The 19,698-nt window shown below is 40.4% G+C and overlaps 1 protein-coding gene across 2 annotated transcripts in view; it reads right to left on the bottom strand.

The window, feature by feature from the left end:
* Positions 1-19,698, bottom strand: part of DCC (DCC netrin 1 receptor) — a 980,705-nt gene that overhangs the window by 67,554 nt on the left and 893,453 nt on the right. For both annotated transcript variants that reach the window (XM_073619854.1, XM_073619846.1), the window contains exon 22: positions 16,797-16,862. In XM_073619854.1, coding sequence (XP_073475955.1) covers positions 16,797-16,862 — 66 coding nt within the window. The remainder of the gene's footprint in view (positions 1-16,796; positions 16,863-19,698) is intronic.

The following is a 19,698-nucleotide window of genomic DNA, read 5'->3' as shown; positions in this document are numbered from 1 at the left end:
CCCCTCTCATTTTTGGAAATATTTTATTATATCTTTTCATGTGACAACACTGAAGAAATGACACTACAATATAAAGTAGTGAGTGTACAGCTTGTATAACAGTGTAAATTTGCTGTCCCCTCAGAATAACTCAACACACAGCCATTAATGTCTAAACTGCTGGCAACTAAAGTGAGTACACCCCTAAGTGAAAATGTCCAAATTGAGTCCAATTAGACATTTCCCCTCCCCCAGTGTCTTGTGACTCGTTAGTGTTACAAGGTCCCAGGTGTGAATAGGGAGCAGGTGTGTTAAATTTGGTGTTATCGCTCTCACTCTCTCATACTGGTCACTGGAAGTTCAACATGGCACCTCATGGCAAAGAACGCTCTGAGGATCTGAAAAAAAGAATTGTTGCTCTACATAAAGATGGCCTAGGCTATAAGAAGATTGCAGAGACCCTGAAACTGAGCTGCAGCGCGGTGGCCAAGACCATACAGCGGTTTAACAGGACAGGTTCCACTCAGAACAGGCCTCACCATGGTCAACCAAAGAAGTTGAGTGCACATGCTCAGCGTCATATCCAGAGATTTCTTCAGTGTTGTCACATGAAAAGATAAAATAATAAAATATAGGCAGGAGGCGGAGCCTAGCGGAGCAGACATGCATTGTTAGAGCTCCACACCGCTGAGGAGAGAAGAGAAGGACAAAACGGAGCCTGCAGGCTCAAAAGGTATCCATTTGAACCTTTTTGCCCCAGGGAACAAACTGTGAAAGTTTGGGCAGGAAATATGGTACTGGGAGGAAACCGTGGCAGAAATAAAAATCACCTCACAAAGAGCTCACAGGCACTCACTGCAGCTGAAGCAGCTCCAGTCACCTCACAAGATACAGCATCAGGGCGCTCTCACAGACAGAAAATGTCACAGCAAGACTCTCCATTTGAGTCAGATACAGAACAAATCCTCTCACAAACTTCTTCACAAGCCTCCTCAGTATCCCCAGTAATATTATTACAATTTGAAAAGATGCTTCATAAGGCTTTAAAACAAACCTCAGACCAAATAACAAAAAGCCTAACCAAAGAAATAAGAGAGCTGGGAAACCGCACCGCAGCCTTAGAAATAAAAATGGATGAAATTGAAATTACAACCCAAGAAAATATAACAGAATTGGAACAATTAAAAAAAGAGAATTTAATACTTCAAACTAAGCTCGAAGATTACGAAAATAGAGCCAGACGTTCAAACTTGCGCATAAGGGGAATACCTGAATCTGTGACAGACCTGCAATCTACTATTACTGCTCTATTACAAGAACTAAAGCCAGATATCTCTATTGAACGTTTAGAACTGGACAGAGTACACAGAGCCCTCACAGCCAAAAAGAAAGATGGACCCCCACGTGATATAATCACAAAATTTCATTATTACAGAACGAAAGAACAAATACTAATTGCTGCAAGAGAAAAAAGGAACTTAATTTTCAAGGACACATTTATCAAATTTTTGCTGACCTATCCCAACTTACTATTACTAAAAGACGATCCATGAAACCCCAACTAATGGAACTGCAACGCCACAACATTATGTATCAATGGGGCTTCCCCTTTTCAGTCAGATTTAACTACCAAGGTACAATTTACAGAAGCAGATCAGCAGATGAACTACAACAAACCCTTTTAAAATTAAATCTGACAGAACTCACAAGCAGCAACACTCCCACACGCAGAAGAATGGCATCATCTTCACCTTCAGGCAGCACCCAGAAAATTTCAGAACAAAATGGGAATCATCATTCTCACAAAAGAGGCCGTTATGCCACATCATCCATGGACCAAGAAGATTCAATGGACTGACATCCTAATTCCTGATATCTCTTCATTTATTATACTAAGAGATGGTTCTCTATAAAAAACCTATATATATAACTGAATGTAACTGCATTCTGATAGTCACACACTGTATGGGATCATGTTACATTCCAGTTATATTTCTTATTACTTCTGATTCATATAGCCTTAGAATATATAAGTGAAATAAGGAAATTCTTGTTCAGTTATATATTATCAGGTAATAACAATAGATTTATTACTTTTTAGGACAAATATGTTCAATAATCCAGAAGTAATGGAAGCTTTTTCTTTCTTTTCTTAAAACAAATATATTATTACCTAACTAGTTCCTAGAATTATGTTTTTGTTTATTCTAATCTGAAGCAATACAACCTCAATTTTATGAGTTAACATATCTAAACAGTTACATATGAATAAAATATGTAATTGTTTACTCTAAAAGGGTTAAAATCCCAAAATAATTCAAACTATCTTCATCAATACCAAAGTTATTAACAGTACCTTTCTAACTGAATTATTTAGCCTAGGGCAAGACTAACCATATACAACCACCCTGGAATAAATAATTTCAACAAAAACTATATTCTGCACTCCAATTAATGAAACATCATTTTGATGTCTTTTGACATAGCACTTCTCTCCTGTAAGCGGAAGATCCGTGTACCCCCATTAGCCCTCCTCATTCTCCCAACCATATTATGTGGGAGTGTGATGAAGGCACTTATTCCCCTGAGAGAGATATTTATTCTCTTTCACGGGTAAATTGTAATTACTTGCAAAAAATAATTTATACAATGTATCATCTAATCTCATATGTTTTTTGTTTACTCTTTACTCCAGAATTCACTGGTTTCTTTTCTATCTATTCATCTCTTCAGTCCACACAGGTTGATCTGCGCAGTCAGCTCTGCATAACAAAAAGTAAGTCAAAACTATTTGATCTGTTGCCATGGCACCACTGAATATACTTTCCCTGAATGTTCAGGGAATAAATGTCCCTCAAAAAAGGACCAAAGCCTTCCGTACTTTCCATAACAAGAAGGCTCACATAGTATGCCTCCAAGAAACACACTTCACCAAAGATTCTACTCCAAAATATATATCTCCTTTTTATCAACAAATTTACACGGCTTCTGCCTGTACCAAGCAAAGGGGAACTCTAATTGCATTTCACCGATCCACACCATTCACCTTATCATCAGAAATTAAAGACCCAGAAGGTAGATACCTGATACTCATGGGTTATATAATGGATACTGCAATCACGGTGATTTCCTACTACGCTCCTAACAAACAACCTACACCATTCCTCTCACATATATTACAAGTGATTAATACACACAAAATAGGAACAGTGATAATGTGTGGGGATTCGAACCAGGTCCTCCTCCCATTTCTAGATAAATCACCTTTTACACCATCCAAAATAACCTCTAGATTACCTTTTTCTCAACTTCTTTCCAAATACAATCTGGTAGATTCATGGAGAGAAAGTAACCCAATGAAAAAGAAATTCACTTATTTCTCGCACCCTCATCAAACCTTCACCAGAATAGATCATATTTTTCTAACAATAGGAATGATACCAGAAATGATTGCATCAGATATAATTCCGATTCCGTGGTCTGACCATAATGCAGAATACACTACTATAGCCTCAGCCATACCAAAAGCGCATGACCCAACGTGGTACTTACCGGACATAATGCTCAAACACCCACTACATCAGATGGCCATTGAACAAGCTTTAAAGGAATACATATCAATTAATAATACAACAGACATCTCCCCAATAACACTGTGGGAAGCTCATAAGCCTGTCTTGCGTGGTACAATACAAAGACAAATGGCACTATTTAAACGGGAACGCAAAAATCTAGCAAAAAAACTAGAACTCAATTTTAATGCAGCCTACATATCATTTCAAGATAATCCACCTCAGAGTACAAAATCTCATCTGGAAAAATCTAGATTGGAATACGATCTATTTCTCACTGAGTCAGTTGATAAATCCCTCAAACGCTCCAAACACAATTTCTACATGAATACAAACAAACCAGGTACATATTTGGCTGGGGCATTAAATTCAACTAACAAATCTTTCAAACCAATACGTTTGAAATTATCAAAAAATGTTTACACTTGTAATCCAGTTAAAATAGTCCATAAATTTTACTCACATCTCGCAACTTTATACAAGACAAACAATGAATTTAATCCTACAGAGGCTGAATCCTTCTTCTCAAAAATAACCTTACCTGAGTTATCTCAGAATCAAAAAAGCAGTTTGGATGAGCCTATAACTATAGATGAAGTAGCTAACGCCATAAAAGACCTAAAACTTAACAAAAGACCAGGCCCAGACGGCTACTCGGCTTTATACTATAAAACATTCTCAGAAATACTCTCTCCCATTCTCACTGAAACTTTTAACAAACTTCTAAATGGACATTCTTTTCGGCAAGAAACACTAATGGCAATTGTTTGTATGATCCCAAAACCCCTTTCTGATGATACTTCCTGTGTGAATTATCGGCCTATCTCTCTGTTAAACCTCGATATTAAATTATTAGCAAAAATAATAGCAAAACGCCTCAATAGCATTATAGGAAAATTAATACATAGAGATCAAGTAGGCTTCATGCCAAATAGACAGGCAGGCGATAATATACGCAGGGCAGTGTTATTGGCACATATTGCTAAAAAACGGAAAATCCCTTTATGTTTTCTATCTCTCGATATTAAGAGGGCATTTGACACAGTATCCTGGCAATATATGCAATATTCATTACAAAAATGGGGTTTTGGACCCCACTTTTTAACATGGATCAAAGCATTATATAATAAACCCAAAGCCTATATAAAATATGCTGGATACAAATCTGAAGCCTTTAATATCGAAAGAGGTACCCGACAGGGTTGCCCATTATCTCCCTTATTATTTGCCCTTATACTCGAACCCATGGCCCAATACATCAGAACAAACCAAACTATAACTGGCATTGAAGTAGGAGGTATTACACACAAATTATGTATATTTGCAGACGATATATTACTTTTTCTATCATCACCACAGGTCTCTGGTCCTAACTTAATACCAGCTCTTGATGGATTTGCAGCCCTATCCGGCCTTATGATTAATCCTAAGAAATGCCTAGTGCTTAATATTTCACTCACAAACATGGAATTGATCCCGGCTAGGGCTGCACTCCCATTCACATGGGCAGAAAAATCAATCCCATATCTTGGAATTCATTTAACAGCATCTCATTCTGACTTATTCTCAACCAATTATCCTCCTGTATTAAGACAGATCACAAATCTAATAAAACAATGGTCGCAACTTCCTTTATCCTGGATAGGGAAGATTAATGCAATCAAAATGACTATTCTACCCAAATTGCTTTATCTATTCAGAGTCCTCCCTATTCCAATTCCTTCCTATTTTTTGAGAATAGTACAAAAAAGAGCAACTTTGTTTATATGGGGCTCTTCTAAACCACGTATACCTATACACACACTACATCTTCCCAAAAATAAAGGAGGCCTGGGATACCCTAATTTTACTAACTACTACAGAGCAGCACATTTGGCCAGTCTGTCCAAATACCATGCAAAACAGGAAATCCCATTATGGGTGTTTATAGAGGCTTCAGAAAATGACCCTCTATTAATATCAAATTTATTATGGCTTGATCCTAAAGACCGCTTTAAAATTCATAATCCCATAACCAAACACTTCTTATCTCTCTGGGATAAACTAAAAACCAAATATCAGTTACAATCTCCACACAATCCTCTCCTTTCTTTTATCAGAAATCCGGCCTATTATCCGGCATGGATCTACCCAAATTCTTTTAAAGCTTGGACAACATCAGGCATTCAGACACTAAATGACTTCATAGCATCTAAATCATTCCTTTCATTCCCATCGCTGAGAGAAAAATATGATCTACCAAACTCTGAGATATTTAGATATCTCCAAATCAAAAATTTCTATACACCATTCCTAAAGGGGGATACACCATTATCCCAATTATCCATTTTTGAATCAATCTGTACAAAAGATCCATTTGCTAAAGGTACAATTTCATCACTTTATAATCAATTATATGGAGTAGCAAATCTTAATAGACCCTCTTACGTTCAGAGGTGGGAGGAGGACCTGGGACGAACTTTAGAAGACACGGACTGGTCTAACATATGGCTCACATCTAAGTCATCTTCACCCAACATCTTAGCACTGGAGACAAATTATAAAGTCCTAACTCGCTGGTACCTTGTACCCGCTAGAGTGGCAAAATATTCACCTAATACCTCAGCTCTTTGTTTTCGAGGATGCCCTGAAATAGGCACATATTTACACATATGGTGGACGTGCCCAGTAATCCAAACCTTCTGGAAGGAAGTCTTTGTGATTGCATCTAAAATATTTAAAAAAATAATACAACCAGATCCATATTTAACTTTACTTAATCTAAAACCGGAATGGTTAACACTCTCTCCATTCAAACTTATGATCCAACTAATAACGGCTGCAAAACAAACAGTGGCCAAGGCATGGAAATCTCCTACATTGGTACTAGCAGAAACAATTCACAGAATGAATAATACAATGTCCCATGCTAAGATGGTAGCCATCGATCAAAATCAAATTCCAAAATTTGAAAAACTTTGGCATCCTTGGATAAAACAACAGTTCCTGTCAAACTTCAATGACTCTGTCCTGTTGCCATGGTAACAGATTAAATGACTTACAGAGACACCCATTCTAAGGCTTCAAAGAGAACTAAAAAGAATAATAAACTGACGAGCGGGACAACCTTGTGGACCATACCTCTACCCTTCAACCCTTTTTCTTCTTTCTCTTTCCTTTTCTCCACCTTACAATTAAAGCTCATTATCAGAATTTATTTGACCTATATACACTCTACTTGTAAACAATATGTATAGTAGGTATAAATCATTTAAATACCTACAAAAGTAACTAAGGAAATGATATATATCTTTAATTTAGGTTTACGTGAACCCAATGTTTAATATTTGAAATTTCATGATATTTACCTATATAAACCCTACTGTAAAACAATGAGTTTACTTTATAGATCCTTGTAAACTTACTTTATGTATCTTTATAACATTGTATACTCAATAAACTTCTTTTGACAAGAAAATAATAAAATATAAAATATTTACAAAAATGTGAGGGGTGTACTCACTTTTGTGAGATACTGTGTATTGTGTGTATATATATATATATATATATATATATATATATATTGTTTTGCAGTGCATTGTGGTCATTTGGGAGTAAAAAAATGAGCCGAGGAGAGTGTTTGTAAAAAGGAAGCCTGAAAATGAAATTGTTGCGCACTTTCGACTCGATCTATTCCTGCTAGCAGTTCTGGCCTTCTCAGGTTATCTAGTGTACATGAGGCCTAAACAAGCCATAATGGAGGAATTGCCTTCACTTTATAGAGTTTTTCTTTTACTTTGTGTTGCAGGACAGAAAGTGAAGGGAAATCTGCTCAGACCCAGACAGTAAAAAAAAAAAAAAAAGTGATGGGGGTTTTAAACTTCTCCGGACGCTATCCATAACTACCAGCATGGCCTAGAAACATGAAAACCTTCCTAGACATCTTGAATTAAAGATCGTTGGAATCTGCATTACAGTTGTTCGAATTGCTGTTTGACACACCTTGACGCTTTGAGGGAAAGACTCATGAATTTTATGACGTGGCCCCATTAATAAGATCAAAGTGAAAGAGGTAGCTGTGGGCAAATTTCTGATCATGTTGTGATTATAGATCACTCACATGTTTTTTTTTCTATAAATGCCGAGCCTAATATTGGTTTCTCAGAGAGAGACTTGGCTACGGTTTTAAATAAAACCGGTTGCAAGTAATTTATCTGTAGCAATCAATGAATTCCTGCCACATCCTGCACAAACCTCCACTTAATTAATATCTTATTTCCCCACAGACATTTTGAAGAAAATTAAACATAGTATCCTGCTGCAATATTAATTTTCAGCTTGGCTAAGCATGCAGAGGCTGTTGTGTAGGCTCTGTTTGTATCCTCCCCTAATTATAAAATACATTTGTCTTTATTAATCATTATGGATTTCCTGAATTTCAATTTCTATTCATATTTAAGAGTCAGTTTCCTAAGGTGCTGGAGGTAGGAGAAAACACATAGCGTAATTCTCTGCTTGCCACCAAATATTAGCTTTGATCAGTCAAATGCAGATTTAGTAAGTGGCAGTAGGAGCTATTTTTACTTATCTACCAGCTTGCTGAGACGGGATTGACGGATAACTCCGAGCGCAAATTTTTTTGGGCAAAAACACAGCTGTTACTTGACCGAGTCAAGCTTCCGTTATTTCATGCAGAAAAGAAAACAAACCTTTGATAAAGTTTTACTATAAACCGCGTGGGCAGCTGTGTAGCTGATAGTTTAAGGAAAACTTGTTTTCAGTGCTTTAAAAAAAACTCATAAAATATATATATAGACCAAAAAAGGAAAATTTTATATATTGCAGTTAACCAATCCCTAGATGTGGCGGCTGCATTATTTTTCGTTTTTTGGGGTATGTACACTTACTTCTGCACTGTGTCTATGGAAGGAGCCTTAAGTCTAGCACACATGAGTCAAATTTTGGGGGGCATCGGCCGGTTCAACAGAAACTGGCTGACATTAGGCCAATGTGTACTGGAGTCGGTCCGACAGGGGCATGTCCGCAAAAGGTCTGCCGATCGGGTCCCCCAGAGCACTGACCGGAGTGTTCTGAGGGGGCTTTTAGAGCACAATAAAACAACAGGGGAGATCGCTGTACTAACATCGGATAGTTAGTACAGCAGCTCCTCCTGAGCTATCAGGCTTTTTCGTTCAGCCCTGCTGGGTTTAATAAAACAAAACTACTAGTGTGTATGAGGATTTAGTTGCTACCCTGGCTTAAGCCTGGTACACACTAAAAGAACACTTTCACACTGGGGCAGTGCAGGTGTTAGCGGTAAAGCTCCGCTAGTTTTAACCCCCGCTAGCGGCTGAAGAAAGGGTTAATAGTGCCCGTGTTGCGGTGCTGCCTAAGCACTTTGGCAGCGCTGCCCATTCATTTCAATGGGCAGCGCGTTTTGGCAGCTGTGTATACAGCGCTCCAAAGATGCCGCTTGCAGGACTTTTTTCCTGTCCTGCAAGCGCACCGCCCCAGTGTGAAAGCACTCGGGTTTTCACACTGGGGTGGCTTGAGAGGAACTTTACAGGCGCTATTTTTAGTGCTCAAAAACCTGAAAAGCTCCCCAGTGTGAAAGGGGTCTGGGGTTTTTTTTGGTTCAACCCATTAGGTTGAACCAAAAAAAAAACTGACTGCTCTGGTCGGAGCCGCTGTACTAACCGTCCAAAGGTATCACAGCGATCTCCCTCACTGAGCTGTTGTGTTCTGACAATGGCACTGCCCCCCCCCCCCCACCTGCCATTGGCTGAGAGCGCTGATTGGGAGTCCTCTGGCTGCTGGTTTTCCAGCATGCTCGTCCGACAGAAGCCGGCCATTCTATCGGACAGACCGGCATAGAGACACAGTTTTTATTGAAAACAACATTTGGCCCTTGTGTACGGGGCTTAAGTTTCAAACATAGGTGCCTTTGTTCATCTTCATTACATGGGGGATGGTGATGGGATTAGTAAATTACACGAGAAAGAGAAACATTGTTTTTGCTTCCATGTCTTCCAAATAGGAGAGACCCCTGAGGATGCACGGTGGAGCGAAATGCATAGGGCAGAGCTACTCCTCTGAGGACGTGCGGTGCTGCAAAACGCATAGGGCGGAGCATGGGTGACATCACACTGCCACGTTATATCCCTGTGTGGTGGCTGTTGTTCACAGGACAGGAATTGAATGACAGTGGGTATCATTCAACTCTGAAAAGTACTACTGCTGGACCACCATAGAAAATAGGGTGAGTATTGCAGCAACACCTGGTTGTTAATTTTTCACTAGTGCAGGGCAATGTGTTTGTTCTGTAAAAAAAAAAATACAAAATAACCAGTTACTAGTTAACTTCAATATCTGTTCCTGGAGTCCTTCTCCCTCTCTGGTCTCCTGCCTACCCTAGCTAACCAATAAATAGACCAATAAGGAGCACTTATTTTATTGATGTAACAGCACACAGAAGAGTGCATCATCATGAAGTAGATAATAAGCATTTAGTACAGTTCTAAAAAGGGAAAGTTTATCATGATGATGCGGCACACCCACAAGGCCATCATTAAAATTAAGTGCATTGACCTACTGCCTTATGCAAGATAGATGGGAAAGAAGACGAACTAGAAAATGAATTAGCAAGAGATGCACATACACTATAATGTAAAATCTCATCTTATTTCCTTTTTTGCAATTAAAAAAAAAGTTTGTTGTAGAAAATGATGATGTTCGCCACAAGTACACACTTTGAGGTTGGTTTACTAAAACCGGAGAGTGCAAAATCTGGTGCAGTTCTGCATGGTAACCAGTTTCAAGGTTTTTTTTACTGCCAAAGCTTATTTGAACAAGCTGAAGATAGAAGTTGATTGGCTACAATGCACAGCTGCACCAGATTTTGCACTCTCCAGTTTTATTAAATCAACCCCAGTGAGCAAGACTTCATTGCACCAGTATGATGCAGCCCCATATTCACTTCCCATATTCTTTTCCTCCTCTACCCTGGAGAACACGACCTGAGACAAGACTCTCACCTTGCCTTGGAACAGCCATGAAAGCACCTGTGACTGTGAACCATTGTAGTTACACTGATCTCCTCCTGATGACACCCACGTGCCATTTGTGCTTAATTCACCCTCATAACACTAAATATTGAAGTTAATCATGATCTAATTCAATGAAACCGTACTAACCCCCGATACACTTTAATAACGCGCACGGAACTGGCGATGAATGCAGATTCCCAGGTTAATGCTTTGCAATTTGCATTTCATTAAGAAACATCTCCTCACAGTTATGTTGTTCATGTAGATTATTGAATTGCAAGCTTTGAATAAAGTGATTAATGACCTGTATAGGTAGAACACTGGGAGGATAAGAATAGGAAATTAGCACTTTCCTACTCTTCTGAAAACATTGCCTCTTCTTGCTCCAAGTAACACCCAGTCAGCCTCCTTAACCCCTAGGCGCCGACCAGTGGCGGCTGGTGCTCCATCGGTCGGGGGGCAGACAGACTGGACCACAGACCCCCCAATGCTCTAGCCCACCACCGCACAATATTGACAATTAAGCCCTCCCCCCCAGACACCGGCTCTCCCTCTCACCTGCCAAGCCCCGTCAACCTTGCACTTACCCCATGCAGGTCACTGCTGTGGCGGCGGCTTCCCCCCCTCCGTTTCCTCCTGCCATCGCTTCTCCTTCCAGCCAATTGGGTCTTCGTACTCCCGGCCAATGGGGTCTCAGCACCCGCTTCTTGATTGGCCGGGAGGAGAAACAGGAAGACATTAGCGAATATTATCTTCACTTATGTCACGCAACAGGGTGGGCTCAGGACGCAGTGCTCTGCACCCCAAGCCCATCCTTTTTTTAAGCCAATTAGAGCCTCAGGCTATAATCACGTGATTCAAAAAAAAAAGTCATAGAATTCCATGCCGTCCGGCGCCCTGCATGTAAATTTGGGGGCCGTACACAAATTTATGGCCTCTCGGCGGGAGGGCCTTGTCGCAAGAGGCCGCATATTTATGCAGCGATTTGGAGACACAGCTGTGCCGTGAGCGCATGCTCTGCGCACTCCCAGCACAGTTATGCCCCGTACACATTGTCGGACTTTGTTCGGACATTCCGACAACGAAATCCTAGGATTTTTTCCGACGGATGTTGGCTCAAACTTGTCTTGCATACACACGGTCACACAAAGTTGTCGGAAAATCCGATCGTTCTGAACGCGGTGACGTAAAACACGTACGTCGGGACTATAAACGGGGCAGTAGCCAATAACTTTCATCTCTTTATTTATTCTGAGCATGCGTGGCACTTTGTCCGTCGGATTTGTGTACACACGATCGGAATTTCCGACAACGGATTTTGTTGTCGGAAAATTTTATATCCTGCTCTCAAACTTTGTGTGTCGGAAAATCCGATGGAAAATGTGTGATGGAGCCCACACACGGTCGGAATTTCCGACAACAAGGTCCTATCACACATTTTCCATCGGAAAATCCGACCGTGTGTACAGGGCATTACTGATCGGGAGCTTTCCAAACAAGTGACCTCCGTGTCAGCCAATCATGGCGGTCACAAGATCATAAACCCCACCCACCTCCCGGCATCTGAAATCCCTTAAAGGGCCGGGAGGAGCAAGCGCAAGGGGTTAAAGTGAACCTGATCTCAAAAAGTGAAGATTTGATGTCTTATGGAGAACATCTAGATGTGTTAAAGTAGAACTAAATCCATTGGTAAAAAAATATCCTCCCACCAGTCATTAGATCACTGGTAATCAGGGGGGCAGCTCTGACATGAGGAAGCAAAGCCCAGCTACTACCAGGAGGACCATCTCCACACAAAGACACAATGGAGAACAAGGCATAGTAAGTCCAGAACATGGGAAAAGCTGGTGATTAATCCTTTGACTGCTTTTTGGCACCATTTCTAGAGCCCATGTCTCTTTAAAACTGAAGAGTATCCAAAATTCTTACAATATGAAAGAAAGACTCTCGTTTTTATTTCTTTTAGATTTTTATTCTTGTAAACATATAGCTCCAATTACCTTTATCCCATCCACTATACATGCACAGTGGTAGAGAGAATACACATGGCTTTGAGAAGCGGAACACATACTTATTTAATATCGGAACACCTGAAGCCTGTTACAACTGCTGACACAAGACAACTCAGATCACAGACTTCCTTCCTCTGTAATTATTCACAGGGGTGCCTGAGGCGTGCGAACGCTGAGAAAGCCTGTCACGGAGATCACAGTAATATTTTAAGGCAAAACAAGGTAAATAAATGTTTATACAAAATCGAATTCCCCCGCATTTCGTGTGAGTGAGGATAAATAAATAATAATGAATTGTCTTCCCAATATATTTCCCCTGTTACGCCATTTTTTTTTCATTTAGCCCTTAGCTGTCTTCTCTTATTTTCATTATTATTATTTACTATATGCCAGTTAACAACTTTAACTCTATGACTACTTTGCATATCTAAATACTTTTTTATGTTGTTTTTTTAAGAACATATAAGGCACTTTTATTGGTCCACAGATCAAAAAATAAAAAATACACTTCTGAGATATATTACTATATATATTACCCAGCGGTTGCCACTGCACACATATCAGGAAGAAAATGAGCCTGGGTGTGCAGCAAAGCCTGTAGTACACGTAGTCCAAAGGAGAGAGCGGCACTCACGGATCTTGAGAGGTAAGCGCACAGTGAAGATTTTATTTTAACGTTTCGACGAGGCACAAGCTTGTCTTCCTGAGGACAGCAAACAAATGAAGCAACGCAACATGTATACCCTAAAACCCCTCCCATCATTATCACCCACATATGATGACATCAACAAGTGCAAATGTCAAGGTTCCAGCTAAAAACAATAATGGGCAAATGTCCAAATCTGGGAGAACAGAAAAACATAGAAAAGTGACGTCAAAAAAAGACAGAGTAGTCCGAGTCTGCTCATTTTTTTTTTGTTTGTTTTTTGTTTTTGTTTTTTTGTTAACTTTGTTGTCTGACTATAGATCTATGTTTATCCCAAGCATGTTTGACGCTATTTACTGTTGACTGTCTTACTACCTCTGATAGTAGTTTATTCCAAGCATCAACTGCTCTTTCAGTAAAATAATACTTTCTAAGATTAGTTTTGAACTTCCCTCCAGTTAGTTTGAAGTCATGTTCCCTGTGTTCTTGATTTTGGTTTCCTATTGAAAAAACTGCCCTCCTGAACCTTATTCACCCCCTTATTGGGGGTTATTTACTAAAGGCAAATCCACTTTGCACTACAAGTGCAAACTACAAGTGCAAAGTGCACTTGAAATTGCACTGAGAGTGCGCTTGGAAGTGCAGTCGCTGTATATCCTGGGAAACATGCAAGGAAAATAAAAAACAGCATTTTAGCTTGCACATGATTGGATGATAAAATCAGCAGAGCTTCCCCTCATTTCAGATCTACCCCTCAGATCTACAGCAACTGCACTTCCAAGTGCACTTTCAGTACAATTTCAAGTGCACTTTGCACTTGTAGTTTGCACTTGTAGTGCAAAGTGGATTTGCCTTTCGTAAATAACCCCCAATGTGTTGCTAAACCCAGTAATATGAAAATAGTTAATCTGCCCCACCCCCCAAAAAGTGCCCACAGCTTATAAATCTTCTTTTTACATTAAAATACTGCCACTATATACCTTTCTCACTGATCTGTATACCACATTTACGTGATAAACTGCAGAGTTTCTCCAGTGCTGAGAGTTCAGGTAGGAGGAGATTTTCCCTGCAGCCTATATACACGCCCACATGTGTGATGCCAATATCATGTGACCTGGCTATCTCTGAGAACAAGTAACTGTTCTCTCCAGCATAAAAGACACAACTGAGCATGTGCAGGTTGGCTATTGCCTGTGTGTTAGCTGGCCTTCCCAAGCTAGACATTGCAGGAGGGAAGGATCTGTGCATACAGGATCAAACAGCCTTTTTTACACAGTGCAGAGGATTAACCCCTTAAGTTCCACAGTGAGTATAACAAGCATGCTATGCTGCATATACAGACGGATTTTACTGTTGTGGGTTTAGTAACACTTATTGTATTTAAGGGTTTCAATCATGTCTCTCGTTTCCCTTCTTTCCTCCAGACTGTACATATTAAGTTCCTGAAGTCGCTCTCGATATGTTTTATCCCCCAAACTTTTCACCATTTTTGTTACCCGCCTCTGGACTCGTTCTATTTTATCAATATCTTTTTGTAAGTAAGGTCTCCAGAACTAGACACAGTATTCTAAATGAGATCTCACTTAAGATCTATGGGGGAATCAGGACTTCCTTCCTCCTGCTGGTGATCCCTCTAGTGATGCATCTTAGAATTCTATTCCCTTTTCCCACTGCCTGGTCACAACCTTTGCTCATTTTGCAATCATCCTAAATAAGTGCCCGCAAATCTTTTTCTTCTGTAGTGCTGGCTAAAACTGTACCCCCAATGTTGTACTCCCCCAGGGGATTTTTTTCTTTCCACTGCTTTGACCAATCTTCCAGCAATGCCAAATCAAGTTCCATGTTACAGATACCTCCAGGGATATCAACCCTAATACCAGGAGCGGCTGGTACATTAGGGGCGCAGGGGTGCCGCCCCCCCCCCCCCCCCCTGCAGGGAGCCGGACTCATTTTTTTTGCAAGCCACATGATTAGAGCCTGGGGCTCTAATTGGCTTAAAAAAAGGGTGGACTCAGGTTGCAGAGCACTGCGCCCCAAGCCTACCCACTTGTGACACTAGCGAATTAATATTCGCTATTGTCTTCCGGCTTCTCCTACCAGCTAGTCAGGACTGGAGGACGGATCGGGTTGGCTGGGAGGAGAAGCCCAGGAAGTCATGGAGGAGCCGAGTGCCGGGGACCATCATCGGTTGTCCATTTCCTCCTCATGGCTCTTGTGTCTCCTGGCTGTGGGGATGATCCTGGATAATCCTTATCCGTGCACACTGAGTCTCAGGCTTGTCCCCTTCTCTCCGCTCTCCCTATAGGATCGCACATGCCTGGGACTGCAGGGAGGGGCGATCGGCTACCCGGATAGAGAACTATGGAGAGGACTGAGCGCACACCAGTGGGATGGTCTCAGTGTGAACCGGGGAGGAGGGATCGGTGATAGGGCAATAAGAGGCTGCAGTGCCCCCAGGATATGACATTCTCCTCTGCTGCATCATCCTCATTATCTGAAAAGTCCCCCTCACTCCCTCCCCCTGTCCGATCACCCCACCGGGGACCCAATCCACCTTCCATCCCCAGGCATGACCAAGTGTGCCAGGACTGTGGTGTCCCTGGTATACAGCCAGCCTGGAAAGTTTAATATTCAGCGCACGGTGTGATGGATTGCAGACACATCCTGAGGTCGGTGGAGCAGTAAAGTTTACGGGATGACTGCGGCCAGACATGGGGTGCCCGTTGCCGCATGACAGCCCTGCTGAAATCTCAGCCCTGCTAATAGGACCTGGAGGGGTTTGCGCCCCCCCCCCAAAAAAAATGTTTTTATCAGCTGCCATTGCCCAATACACACCTTTGTGTCATCAGCAAAAAGACATACCTTACCCAACAAACTTACTTATATCACTTACATATAGATTAAATAGATCAGGACCTAGTATGGAGCTTTGTGGTACACGAGTGACTGGTCTCTGTTTTGAATGAACACCATTTACAACCACACTCTTGAATCTATCCTTTAGCCAACTGCATATCCATCAACAACAAAAGTACATACAAAGTAGACATAAAGAAAGAAAAAAGCCAAATCCAGGAAAAAGCTACTACTTATTATATAATTACTTTATAAATTAATATTATAGACTGACAATTGTACAAAAATGTTATATAAAATAAATTTTAAAAAGTACCGTTGTCAGGCATTTATAGACATTTTTCCAAAATGGTGAAATATATTTGTAACGAGATGTTCTTTAATGAATATGTTAGTTAGTTAAAGACATAACAGAAAGAAAAATATTGATGTTTTATGCACTGTACCATATAGATGTTCTTTTTACCTCCCCATAAAAAAAAAAAAAAAAAAATCAACGTCAACTGTTGAAAATATACAATAAACAGTTCCATTCTGTTATATCTCAAAAATGCTTCACATTTCATGTAGTTAAATTGCTATTGTCTACCATATTGAAATAACTGAATGGTGAACTAGTAAAGGGTTTCCTATCTTCAATATACAATAGTGACAGCTAATTTGACCTGAAACAGTACATTATGGAAACATAAGACCAGCTACTTACCATTCAGACTACTTCTGTCGATTAGGTTTGTATCCACTGGCCAGAACGATCCATCACCATGGCGGCCTGTTGGAAGAGAGAAACCTGATGTCAGTTTGGTTGCTCCAATGGTAGTGGTTAACACAACTGGGTTCAGTTCCCAGTAGATAGGTATCTACCATTGGTATAGTTAGTAATATAATAATATTTATTTTAGTAAATTATTAATTCATTACTGTACAACCTCAGAAGAACAAGTTCACACAATTAACACAACCATGGAAGAGATATACTCTATAACTCCTTACTATATGCTGCATTTCATAGATCCCATATAGTTGGAAATCTTATTAAATCTGTAGACATACTGAGAGACAATAAAACTGTGACCGCTATGAACAGCTTGAATTTAGGGCACCTGTCGGTCTTCTAACGAAAGTGTCACGCTGTCTTCATAAATTGGACGCATGGCTTGTAACAGTATCTACACTGTCAGTAATGTGTCTGAAATGCCTTATTGGAAGCTGCTTCCTATGGTGGCACACTAAGAAAGAGGAGGAGCACCGTCAGGGGACCCGAGAAGAGGAGGTTTGGGGCTGTTTGGTGCAAAACCATTAAACAGAGCAGGTAAGTATAACATGTTTGTTAAAAAAAAAAAAAAATCACTCACTTTTACCACTAGCCGACCAGCCGCCGCAGTTATACTGCGGCAGGTTGGCACGGCTGCGCAAATCGTCATAGCTGTACGTCGCTTCTTTATGACGTCACAGCAGGCACGCGCGCCGCCACGTGTCCCCGGAGCCCATGCACGTGCCGAGCGGGCGCGATGACCGCCGGGCACCCGCAATCGCTCGTGACAGAGCGAGAACCGGGATCTGTGTGTGTAAACAAAAATCACGGTTCTCCCAGGGGAGAGGAGAGACTGATCGTGTGTTCATACTAAGTATGAACACCGATCTCTCTCCTCCCCTAGTCAGTCCCATCTCCCCTACAGTTAGAACACACCCAGGGAACATAGTTAACCCCTTGATCGCCCCCTAGTGTTAACCCCTTCCCTGCCAGTGACATTTATACAGTAATCAATGGCTTTTTTTAGCTCTGGTCACTGTATAAGTATCAGTGGTCCCAAAATAGTGTCAAAAGTGTCCGATCTGTCCGGCGCAATGTCGCAGTCCTGATAAAAAAAAATAATAAAAATAACATAAATCTATCCCCTATTTTGTAGACACTATAACTTTTGCGCAAACCAATCAATATACGCTTATTGCGATTTTTTTTTTACCAAAAATATGTAGAAGAATACATATTGGCGTAAACTGAGGATTTTTTTTTTTTTTTTTAAGTTTTGGGATATTTATTATAGCAAAAACTACAACATATTACATATATTATTTTTATATATGTTATATAAATAGTGTTTTTTTTTTTTTTTTTTCAAAATTGTTGCTCTTTTTTGTTTATAGCGCAAAAAATAAAAACCGCAGGGGTGATCAAATACCACCAAAAGAAAGCTCTATTTGTGGAGAAAAAAGAACATACATTTTGTTTCAGGACAACATTGCAAGACCACGCAATTGTCAGTTAAAGCGACGCAGTGTCGTATCGCAAAAAATGGCCTGGTCAGGAAGGGGGCAAATCCTTCCGGGGCTGAAGTGGTTAAAGTTGTACTAAACACAGATTAGGAACAGGTGGTTAAAATGAAGATACTGTGGGTTGATTTACTAAACCTGGAGAGTGCACCATCTGGTGTGGATCTGCATAGAAACAAATTACTGTAGCTTCTAACTTCAGCTTGTTCAATTAGACTTTGACATTAAAACCTGGAAGCTGATTGGTTTCTATGCACATTTTGCACTCTCCAGTTTTAATAAATCAACCCCTGTAACTCTCCCAAATATTAATACAGTATATCATTATTTCATTTTTTTAAATGCCTGCAGTCCCTGTAAAGCAAAGCTAAGACAAGAAGAAGGAGGAGCAGCACAAGGAGCCAATCAGTTGTGCTGCAGGACTCATGTGTTAACAAGGAGCATGCTGATAGCAAAAGACAGCAGAATGACAGATAGATGAGCTCATCAGTCTGCTGCTTCTCCTTTGGCTGTCCAGTCACAAGATGCAGGTGGCACAAGGCTTGTAATTGTTACTTTACTACAGCAGAGAAAAATCCAGTCTCCTGCCTTACCAGGCATAATTGCGCTGTGAAAATCCCAGGATAGAGAGAGAGAGAGATTGCCAGGAAGGGAGGGGGGATGAGCCATAGGAGGGCCAATCAGAGTTGCAGAGCTGGAGGTGTGCCTCTGTGTGTCTGTTTAAATCCAGGAAGTGAACAGGCAGCAGCTTCAGCTGCCCACAGTTAAAATGGTTGCAGCCAGACTTGGCAAGTACAGAATCACAGTATATATAAAATAATATGCAAAGTGGTTGAAGGGAAGCTTCAGAATGGCAAAGATATTTTTATTACAAATTATGTGACTGCAGTTCCTCTTTAACTGGTCAGTTTTAAAGGATAACTGTATGAAGAGAACTGTACTAAGAGTATTTAATCAGAATTTACAGAACAGAAGCTGGCAAGGATCTGCAATAACGTTGGTATAAATCCTTGCAATGTATATAGGTCACCTGGAGGGGATTGTATTTTTCTCAGCAAGGCTGTATTGTTCTGCTCTCTTATACACAGAAAACATTACGGCAGCATCTGATATGAGAAAATACAATCCAGCAGCCTCTCTCTGTCTGTAAATATATAATGACTAACAGATGCCGCGAAAATTATAATGCTTGTTACTACTTTCAAGCCCCTAGTCAATGAGTAAACAGACCATAAATTTTTTTTTTTTTTTAACTTTGCTGACTCCACGGCCTTGTCCTTAAAGTAACCCTGTTTACCATTTTAAGCTCTTTTAAAATGTAAAGGCCTACAGTC

The sequence above is a fragment of the Aquarana catesbeiana genome, linkage group LG01, assembly GCF_042186555.1.
Source record: "Aquarana catesbeiana isolate 2022-GZ linkage group LG01, ASM4218655v1, whole genome shotgun sequence".
In the NCBI taxonomy this organism is placed as follows: domain Eukaryota; kingdom Metazoa; phylum Chordata; class Amphibia; order Anura; family Ranidae; genus Aquarana; species Aquarana catesbeiana.
Note: the sequence above shows the minus strand (reverse complement) of the source record. Positions and strands in the feature narration are given on the sequence as shown.